General features: G+C 38.6%; 1 protein-coding gene across 8 annotated transcripts in view; it reads right to left on the bottom strand.

Moving 5' to 3' along the window:
* Positions 1-327: 327 nt before the first annotated feature.
* The window catches only part of LTBP1 (latent transforming growth factor beta binding protein 1), a 197,264-nt gene continuing 186,052 nt past the window's right edge, over positions 328-11,539 (bottom strand). For all 8 annotated transcript variants that reach the window (XM_040611957.1, XM_040611953.1, XM_040611952.1 and 5 more), the window contains 3 exons: positions 5,753-5,875; positions 2,502-2,651; positions 328-1,360 (listed from right to left, as the gene is read on the bottom strand). In XM_040611957.1, the coding sequence (XP_040467891.1) occupies positions 1,191-1,360; positions 2,502-2,651; positions 5,753-5,875 (443 nt within the window). In that variant the 3' untranslated portion in view covers positions 328-1,190. The remainder of the gene's footprint in view (positions 1,361-2,501; positions 2,652-5,752; positions 5,876-11,539) is intronic.

Below are 11,539 nucleotides of genomic sequence, written 5' to 3'. Positions count from 1 at the left end.
CCATCATACTAAAGAGCCTTATTTGCAGATTTAGTGGGAAATGTGCCTAAACCAGAAAAGAAGAAAAATTCCATGGGAATCAGCTTCCAAGTCAAACAGTTTCTGTAGGTCTGTGTTTGAAATCTTCCCTCTGGAAGCCTAACTTCATGCATTAACTAATTCAGATTCTGGTCTTATTAAAACAGCATGACAAGGAAAAAACAGTCAGATAACTCCCTGTAACTATTATAATGTAAATTAATTCTAGTACTGTAAACACTTGAGGGGTTTCTTTTAACAGAAACACTGATAAAAGAAAAAGAAATGCCTACAATTAGTAAGCAGCTTTTTTTCTAAAAAAAGGTGATTTTATTGAGTTTTAATATACAGCTTTAATATGTTAGGGTAATCATACAAGATCTCTCTTGTGTTCAATTTACACATTACAATACAGACGTGAGCTAAAAATCTTTTGTTTTAATGTACAAAAGGAATCCAATGTTGTCCACTAGCAGCTTTGAACTTGGCAAGAAAGGTTCTAAAGACTTTTAAGTGCAGTAACAACCATACAGAATACAAAATGAATATAAGGACTTTTCGCCAAGGCATATAAACATTTGAAAACAAATGGTGCCTGCTCCACAGGGCAGACAACTAGCAAATTAAAAAGTCACTGACCAATGTTCCAGAGAAGGAGGAGCATTACCCTGTGTAACAGGTCTTATAAAATGGCCTAAGAATATCTGTATCATAGAATTTGTACTGATCAGAAAAAAGGTCTGAAAAGAAACAGTAGGCAAGGAACTGAACAATCAAAAAATGACATAGTAATATAAAATATTTCCATCACTATTTAAATGCCAAATTAATCAAGCAATAGTAAAAAAAAAACCAAAAAACAAACCAAAAAAACCGAAGCTCTTCTGTTTAAAATAACAGCACTGTTTCTGCTTATTTTCAAAGATATTTTTTTCTTATGAACACACTATATACTTGATTGTTTCTTTCATAAAGAGCAATGTGTCCATTTGGTCTGTCACTTCAGTGAAGCTGATATACAATCAGCCCATCATGTCTCACCTTTGACACATTTTAATGCTTTTCTCCCCTTACGTTTGTACTCCGGTGCCTTCTCTTCTCAAGTTAAATACTTTTCTTCCTTTTCTTTATACAGTGCAGGGTATATGGGCTTTAGGTACAGAGATTTTCCTCTACTCCAGTTCACTGTCTAGTTCTGAGTTCAGTGGTGTGCAGTAGTTTGGCTTGTCTGAAGGTACATATCCTGGGAGACACAAACACTTGTAGGAACCTTCCGTGTTAATGCATTTGGCATTCTTGCAGAGAGACATCCTGTTGTTCAGCTCATTGCACTCATTTACATCTGCAAAAAGGGGACATCAAAAGACACTTAAGTCTGGTGCACAGGTAAAACTCGCTTATTTCCAGCATTGTCAGAGTAGAACATGTTGCATGAATACACTACAAGCTTTTATTTTCAGTTCAGATCAGGTGGAATTAGGCTGCGTCAAAAGCTGTAACAGATGTGTTCGGAAGAGGTAGAAGTTATTATAGGAAATCAATAGTGTATTAAATGACCTTAAACTGTTGAATTACAAAGTCCAAATTCAGCCTAAGCTGCAAACCAAAAATTTAATAACTTACAGGCTTTTACCTGATGACTGAAAAGTGGCTTCTAAGAAAGAAGCTCCAAGTTCTTAGTATAATATCTGTATTTTAAAAACATCAAATACTTCAGGAGCTGTTGGTGTTGTCGACTAAATAGTTGTGAGCAGCAAACTGCCTGCACTCAATATTGTGCAGCATTGGCCTGCAATACACTGGAGCTACATCTTTTCTTGCTAAGGAGGCCAGCCTGTCATGAAGTCCTAAAGGTGACAAGGTACAGCTGGGGGACCTCAGTATAGACCTTAAATGGAATACCCATGCACAACAGTCTCTGCTTGGCTTCTACACTGAAGGTGTTGTTTTGCTTCATCTTCTCACTTGCTGTTCTCATGTTTTGTGTTAATCTAAGAGAATCGTTAGGTGTCTTGGCTAGTAGCTGTGCAGATATACTAGTGTGAGAGAGAGGAATAGTTGATTCTGCTGACTGTTGAAATCAGTGAGACGCAGGGGCTGAACCCCACTAAGTGTTTATCTGCATATTTAGGTGATTCAACTGCTCTAAAAATCTGCTCCTAGAATTACTGTTCTACTCTTGGATCCACTTCCATCTTGTTAGCTCACTAAAGCCTTTGAAAAACATTTGTTCCATATATTAGTGTGAAATTATTGATAGAAGTTTAAGCTTCATTACACAAATGTGTGTCTGCTCATTCTAGGCTCTTAATTGAACGCAGCTGTAATGACCAAGATGAACTGAGGAACACCAACATAGTTAACAACATTCAGCAGCCTTTGCAGTAAATCAAAGTTGGCATCTTTAATACAATTCAGGTGATCATCTCTAACCCCTTTGTTCCAGACTAACAGGAAGAGATGAAGTAATATGCCGTCCTCACCAACACAAGTCATTTTGGCCATGTCCAGGTGATAACCGTCAAAGCAGTCACAGGTGTAGCCTTCCTGGACTCTTACACATCGGCCATTTTCACATCCATTCAGAATACCACATTCCTCTGCTTGTAACTCCTCAAAGCTGTTCAGAAAACCTGGGTGGAGAAAGAATTCCAAACAAGTAAGTTACAGAGCTGTTGCATCGGTGTACTCAAATGTATAGTGAGAGTCTGAAATTCTCTCAGAAGTTTGCTGGAATGTGACTTGACTTTGCAGAAAATAGGTCAGCTTTAGCAGATCTGGAACATCTGGAATTTTACATGCACTAGAAAAGTTATGTGATATATTTCAAGATGAAAACTGAATAGCTTTGTGAGCTCTAAAGTTTTTTTAATTTGTGTTAAAAAATTCTGTGGTGGTTTTTTTTTTTGTAAAGGAAACTGCATAATTTAACAGTATATTTTTTTAAAGGATAAATCAGTGTTTTCTAAATACTACCTTTATTTGAATTGTTATGTGCGTCAAGTTTACAGAAGCAAAGGTAAGAAGTGATAGCGCAGTTTGGGGTAGAAGTTCCTTAAAACAGTATTCTGGAAAATAAGGTGTGCGTGTGTGGCGGGAGAAGAGGATGCATTTTAATTCATCTAGAAGAAAACATAATAAAAAAATATCTTAACTGCCTTATAGGAAAGTAAGAAGAAATCAGAGACTGCTTTCCTGTTGTGGTTTTGGTTAACAACCCTTTGGCTTGTACTTCAGCAACCGGTGCCAGTACAAATACCCATAATCTACCAACTGCTCCTTGTCATAATTCTAGAAGGTGAGTAGTCAAAGCTAAAGGGTTGTCTTTGTATTCAGTGGTTTGTACAATGCTTTTGTGCTCCCGATCTTAGGGCTTTTTTGACAGTTGTGCTTTTATGTATACGGAAGAGTTATTTGACCTTTTTACATCTTCTGAGATTCTCTCTAGGACTGAATTGCGCCTGTTAGTCCTGCACAAGTATTTTCACTAGCTTTCTATTTGAGTAGCAGTGATGTAACAGGACTGCAGATGGCAGCCCATCACATCAAAAAGACTTTTGAGGAAAAAGCTGAGAACATTTGAGAGTTGTATTTACCAGCATAATGAATATAGAGAATAGAAGTGGAGGGGAAATTCCGTTGTGTGGAATGGAATAGGATAAGTCTCATCTGCCCCACAACATATAATTAATATAGCAGCTCTACAGAGAAACCATTTGTTTATCTAAAACCTTTTTACTGATTTATGTTGCAACAGTTGTGATACGTAGGTTTGCAAAGCTACCTAGGAATATTAATTTCTCCCTTGTGCTTGTTCTCTTCTCTGTTTATGTTTACATCATCCTGTCTTGGTTCCTACTCTGCCCTTTCTGTATCATCCTCCATTTAACTTCTGTACTCTCATTTCCACTCCCCCTCGCTTTGACAACATACATTGCTTCTATCCTGGATTCTTCTCTAGCATGGTGGGATCCTTAGTAAGGACTGTGCTGGTTAGTCACACATTGAATAAATTCTGGGCACACTGAACTCAATGAGACACAAGTACTTGCTGACATATGCCACATCTTAAGAACATACATAATACCTAGCATGTACACAAGTGTACATTAAGTGGGAAACATTACAATCTTTTCCACAAACCTAGTAAATCACATCTCAGTGCAATAGTACTGAGGATACTGAGCAGACTGTCATGGGAACAGTGGGAACAACATAGTAAGAAACCTGACCAAGTTTCATTATGTTCTCAGGTCCTCTAATAGAGCTCACAAAGGGCTCGCAAGGGTCCTATAAGGTGTAGAACTTTGCTAATTTAGAAAACAAACAGTGCCAAGAAAGGGAAAGGTCTCCTCCCCCAAATACACAGATATTTTTTTAAATAAAGGCATCATTTATTTGACATATAGTATATGTGTGTACATGGACATATGTACAGACATATAGACATATATTTTCTCTACCTCTCTCTCATAAATACAGTATGTTGTAATTTTAACTAGCAAAAACCAAAATGTTTATCACTCACAGCAAGTTCTACTTCACAAAATAATCTAGTTCAAAACAGTTGGATGGGATCTGGCTTGTAATTCTGTACGTGTATTTGCCATAAAAAAAAAAAAAAGCAATCTTCCTAGGCTTTCCATTGTGTTTAATTGAAATGTCACACAGACAAAAACTACCAAACATGAATACTCCGTACTGTTCAATTAAAATTACCTGGATACAAAGAAGTAAGACATTTTACAATCCTGTGTAGAGATAGAAGTTCATTTAGATGCTAAATAGAAATGAACTTAACCTGATTTGCATAGATCTGTGTAAATGTATGAAGTGCCATGTGCACAAGAAGTGCACATCACCCTTCTAATAGTGTGCTGTAATCTTCCTGCCTTGTTTTGATCTGTTACTGTTACTTCAAAAATAACTCCTTGTACAGGAGAAGCACTTTGGGAAAGAGCACAGTGGCAACTTGTAGGCCGTATGTATAAAGCACAGAAAGTTACCAGTTCCTTCTGATACCTCCACTTTTCTTCTCTAAAACTGTGACAAAATATACTGAACCTGTACAGAGTGGTTGATTTTGAAGAAGATGCTGAGAGCTGTAAGCACTCCTCTCCCCCAAGTCTTATTAGTGAGCTGGGCCAGACCCACAAAGAACCCTGGTATTCCTCAAGTACAACCGAGATGCTGTATACAATCCCTCACACCCTGCTTGGCAAGCCGTTCCATCAAGCCTGAAGGCTATATGCATGCACCATACTGTGCTGTACATTTTCTCTGCTGAGAACGACTTGCATCCTCTCCCTTTCCCCTATATAAATTCTGCTGGAAAAATCATGGAAAGCTGGCATGAAGGGATTTTTTTTTTTCTTTTAAATGGAAGAAATCTGTCCCATGCTCCAAAGGAAAATCAATTTGTGAGAAGGAAAGCTGGCAGTCCTTTCAACTTTTAGCTGTAAATCTGTTGGTAAATACAAATCTAGTACACTTGGCACAAACTATTTCACTATATTAAAAATCAATATTGTACTCTGAGCCCAGCTGGACTCTTATACAACACTGGCTCTCGAACCAGAACACCTGACTGAAAGCTAGTGTCATAGGAATTACAAAAACACAAGTAGGCCACAATTACTCAGAAGCAAACAGAAGAATGAAGCCAGCTACAGGGAAATAATCCAAGTTACAACCCTCATTTCAAGTATTTTACATAACAGAGAAACTTGCTTACGGTCTTCAACGAAATATGGATTAGTTTCTGGAGTGTAGTGCTCCTCAAAGTCAACCAAAGCATCTTGTCCATATGGCCGTCGAGATCCTGGAACAGGAATGTTGCACAGCTGGGCATAATCCTCTGAGGGGAGAAAGAAAATAGGATATAAACTTAATCACACTTGTAACACAGGCTGCATTACATTAGTCCCAGTGAGCTGTGGTTCATATTAGCTGGAAATAAACTTATCTTCCTAGAAACACTATAAATCTGCAATTTCCACAAAGCATTCTCTGTTCAAGAAGAATGTAATTAAAATGTTAATGAGCCAAATACAGATTATTGTCATAATAGGGATAACACCAGGGATCGATTTGAGTCAATAACAAAAAGTTATGAGTCAGGTTCTTCTGGCCTGCATGGGAAGCAAGAGCAGAGGGATGCTGTGTATCCCACTGCCAATGCACCCCTCTCCAGGGCCATCTATGGTTACACTCATTCTGGTGGAACAAAGGCTATCCCAGACCATGGCGACTGATAGAAGAAGCCACCTCAAAGGGGAGCAATCAGGGCCATGTTTCTGGCACTGTCAGCCAACCTGCAGAAATCACAGAATGAAAAATCCTTCTAAAATAGCCCATGCTCATCCGCAAACTGTATCTTCACACCACAGGCTTAAGAACAAGTGCTGTTCAAAGTCTCCTTGGCTGTGCACCTCCAAGGGCAAGGGGAGATGAACAGGAAAAATAGTTATGCTCTGATTTTCTGCCTCTCCAATAGCTAGACTACACAAGTTGAAGTAGACCAAAGCAACTCTTCATTTTAGGTGTCAGAGCCCATATCTGAAATGCTGATGCAGAGTTTGATTTTTTAATCTGATTTATTGTGTCAGCTCTGTTGCCATTACAATTTACTAAAATATATACAAGACAATTTATTTGAAAACAGAAACATTGTTAAAAAACAGCAATCCAGGTGCTCCTTCAGTGTTGCTACAGACTATTTAGCATCTGTTTCTGTGAAGATTGCCTGGTGTTCTGAGAATCAGGCAGAGTAAGGACGGGAAAGAAAACCACCAAAAGAGAGAGAGGAAAAAAAGCCCTAAGCAGATACAAGATCCAAGAATTGCAGATGGTTACAGAGCCAGAAACCTCATGCTGTGTAGAACTGTCCCAGACAGCAAACAGTTGGATAAATCCAGACTGCCTTTAGACAGCGCAGAGCACAGCTCCACTTGCTGCCCAGCACAGTTATTTTATTTTCACAGGTAGTATCTCCTCTACCCGGAACAATTTTATTTTGTACTGAAAACAACAAAGTGTTCAAGAAGTGTGTTTGAATTCTGTGGTCAACAACTTGGCTCTTTGAGAGCATAAAGACTGTACGGTACAGGCAAAGCTTGTCTGTGCACATCCAGAACTGTCATGGGTACCAGCCCGAGTCTGCAGAATGAACTCCCCAGAAAGCTTACAAATCATTGTGTGACCCCCTTCTGCTGCAAGCTCAAGGTGATTTCCTCCAATGTGCATCCTCCAGAATACATGTATATACAGTAACAATTACATTCAAACAACCCTCTCCTTTCCTAGATGGAAAAGTACATTGCTTAAGAGAGACATCTCATGGCACATGAAACAAAGCCAGCATGAGAAAATAAATGGCATACAGCAAATGTTGCATACATTCCTTAAAGCACAGCTTCCCACTGAGATACTACAATAATGACCATAGTTTTAAAAGCTGTCATAGGACCAGAAACACCCTATTCTTCCTTCCTCATCTATTCCAGATAACATCCACATATGGGGACAGCGAGGTTACCACCTCAGACTGATTCCTTCATTGATACGTACACAGAGAAAAGCTGTGCAGAAGTGTAAAAGCACTTTCTCACAGATGCACACAAATGTTCTTGGCAAAGGAAATCTAAACTCTACTGCAAAATACTAATTCATCTGGCCTGTGCGGAAGAAACTACCATACAAAAGCAGTGAACAGCAAGGGGACAAGGCAAGCAGGTCTGAGGGATCACTACGTCTGCACAAATGTGATCTGATGGAAAGGACTGGACAGAACCTGGACTTTGGCTTCTTAGATTAGTCACCACTAATTTTACATTTAGTGATACCAGTAGTAGAAACAATGGTTTTCTTCTGAAAGGTGCAGTCAGAACATTTGAAAATCCATAGACATGGAGCTCTCATATACATGGGTTTGGTAGTTTGAAGATTGTGCAAGACTGTTTTATATTGTATGTTTGCCAATGCAAAGTTGGTTATTATCTAAAGAAGAATAAAGAAATGTTGACAATAGAAACCTGTTTCCTGCCACACTGGTCCCTCGCCAGTCCAGTTCTGGATGTCTGCATTTTTAGGTCTCATTATAAGTAAATTAGTGACTACAGAATGATTAAGAGCGTTTTATGGCATACTGTGAACTTGGTATTTGTTACAAGTAGTTGTGACTATATCAAAGTCTTCTACAAGGCTATACATACAAATGTAATAATCTATTAACTGCTAAGTCTATTATGCTTAATTAACCGTTTGTTAATACTAGTATTTTAATAATAGATACATTATGTAGATATATAGCTTTAACACAAAAGATGACAGAACATTTATATAGTCTTAAGTCACTTTAGAATGCATACACCTATCCTCCTTATATATAATTTATATAATTGTTTTGATATATACTGTGATAATTTGGAATTACCTATAATACTCTCTTAATATTGCACATTCTATTTAGTTGTCCAAGTAGTGTAGACCTTATCTCTTGTCTTTTCTAATGTGTTGGTTTAGTTACCAGGTGCTCAGGTGATAAACCCAAGGAAAGCAACAGCAACCCACCTAAGAAACCAACAGTAGAAATTCAGGACCAATAACAATGGCAAGTTATCTGTGCCACCTTACTGAGCTTGTCTTCCCGCCCCCCTCCCCCCCCAGGAAAGAAAAAGGTGGATAGAAAGGAAAGTACAAGGACTGAAAGGTATCCAGGGGCGGCCACATTCTGGAAAGGTCATGAGAACCAGCATTTTGAAATGAGGTAAACTAGAGACTTGGATGCCCAAGAAAAATGAACCCATTAGAGTCTCCCCTCTGGAGGAAAGAACAAGTTACAACAAGACAGATGCGTATGTACAGTTTCTGTTGTTTTAAACTTTTCCCCTTGCTATGCTATGTTCCTACAGTTCAAATTAAAAATACCATAATTCAGGCCACTGTGCTGTGTGCTGGTCATAGTTTTCCAGGGAAGGGAGCTAAATGAACAGAATGTAAGATTTGTGGGTAAAAGCATGACTGGCGCACAGGGAGTTGCAGCAAGTATACAAATAAGGGAACAGCATGATGTCGGCCTAGGGAGATGACAGTGGGAGACTTAGACCAAGAAGGCAGTAAGGGTGCAGAAAATAAGGGAAGATGTGTAACTACCCCTGAATGACAAAAACATTTAGTTGTCATAGAAATTCATGCTCACTTTCAAAGTAATCTTTCAGGTAAAGTAAAAAAACCAACCAGCTAATTTTCTGTAATTCACAATCAATGATACAACCTTTTTCTGTAGGGATTTATTTTCTCTGCTTGCTCATCTGCTGGCTGTGATCAGGGCAATACAACTGCAGTTCAAAAGGAAAAAAAGACTTGTGTTTTTAATATACATTGCTTCATGTGTTTCTAAGTTTTTCTCATAAATTGCAAATGAAGCATTGAGGCAGCTTGTTGTATAACTTAGGATAGCTACTATAAAAGGAAGCTGATGTATGCTTCCAAAAATGTAAAGGACATTTTTTAAGTCGGATGTGTGCATATAAAACAAGTGTGTTAGGGGATTACAGCCAGATGCACATGTGTACTGGCACAGACGTTAGCCATAATTGGTGATGAAAGCTAGGCTGGGAGAGACAATGCGACATAAATTGGATGGACTGACTGGCTTTTAGGTGCTTGTTAGCACAACTGCAGCCGTGCAAATGTGCATCTAATTTTCATATACAGTTGTAACTGTGCAAGCCTGTGTGGGCCTTACTTGTACCTGGAGGCCTAAAAGTCCTAAATTCTCTAGTCAGAAAAAATCTTCCATATTTCATGTATTTAAAGCAAAACATATAAAAATGCTTTTCCTGACATAACCATGAAACAACTGCACCACAGCCAATCCTAGCTCCTGTCCATAAAGCAAGCTTTTCTGTTCCAGCTCCCCAGAATTGTCACTATCACACACACAAAAAAAGAGCCAAAGCTATCAACACCAAGGCAGTTCCTTTGAATTACTTAAGATTGCAACAGTTTTACCATGGAAGAAATCACTAAAGAGAATGACAAAGCCAGGAAAGCATTTATTACATGCAATATATGTCCCTTTACAACCAGAGGTTCTGGACATCAGTCTGAATTGGTTACGTTTATGCTCACTCAGGAGATTGCATCATCTGTGAACCAAAGCTGTGCTCTATGTTTATTTAGTTTGTGCCATTTAACAATTTAAATTATTTCATTGACTTCTTCCATTAACAAATGCTGAGGTTTGTGGTAGGCAGCATTCACATATATTCTACAACTTTGGGTGCTAAAGAAGAAGGGAATGGTACCAGTCTTAAAGGGTTTTTTTCACAAGTTATAAAGGATATGAATATCCTCACATGGAGATACTCTAAATGAAATGGCTGAGGAAGAGCTCAGTGGATGTAAAGCTCTTGTTAGAATTTAAGCAATTGCCTTTTTTTTGGTTTCAAAATCTCTCAGTAGTCACCTTTTGTTCCTCAACTAATGCTGCTCAAATTTCCTTAAACAATCTTCTTTCTTCTACCGCTTGAGGTAGATTGTTAGAAGTTGTAGTAAGAGTTAGGTTTTTTCTGCCACAACTTTGCAAATGGCTTTTTGACTCCTTGCTGACTCCCCTATATACTTGGAATGTGAGGTTCCATGAGGAAAACCCTTCCAAGGCTATTTTGCATGTCTCTTCTAAACTTTGGAAAAAAACACTGAAAATCTTCAACAACAGAAATGGAAGCAGCCAAAAATCTGCACAACTGAGCATAAGACTTTGAATATTCAAGGCACAATCACTAATATTTTTAGCCCAAAAGATAATCAGTTTGTCCAGAGTCCTTACGAGAAAGGAAGGAGGCACAATGCCATCCTAAATGGAAAGACAAACAATGGTTTCCAGAAAGGAATCCAGTGCCTCCCTGCTGATCTTTACTATTTCAAAAGAGGACAGATGGAAACTCATCCTTTACACACATCACTATTCACTGTACTTCCAGATCTTCATGAGTGACATTACCCAGAACTTGAAGGGAACACCATGTTCTTGTAATACAGAAGCTCAGCCCAGAACTAACTCATCATATTTACAAAGGATACAAAGCAACAAAATTGCAATCCAGTCTGTTCTGCCAGAAAGGGTAGAATTCAAAACCTACATGTAGACATCTCCAAGGGTCTGCACCTGAAATAGTCATCCAGTGTCCATTTTTAGTTCATGGAAAGATACAACCACTTTTAGGACATCATCTCATACTGAAGTAGATGTCTAGAACAAGTCAGAAGGAATCTAATGCTCAGGGTGTCTATTTCTCTGCCCTGATGGAAGGGGAAACTGGTAGGACCAGCACGGACATGGGTTTCTGTATAAAAAAAACCCCAATGTGAAATTGGCCAAGAGAAATCCCCCAGATGATTCCTGTTACCCACTACCCTCAGTGTTCTCCTAGACTGGGCTTTGCAAATGCTAAGATGGAGACAAAGAGAAACTTCAAGCACAACATAAATCTTCTGCAGTTCTTTATGTGACTCC

The sequence above is a fragment of the Falco naumanni genome, chromosome 12 (genome assembly GCF_017639655.2).
Source record: "Falco naumanni isolate bFalNau1 chromosome 12, bFalNau1.pat, whole genome shotgun sequence".
Taxonomy (NCBI): Eukaryota; Metazoa; Chordata; class Aves; order Falconiformes; family Falconidae; genus Falco; species Falco naumanni.
This window is presented reverse-complemented; position numbering and strand designations above follow the sequence as displayed.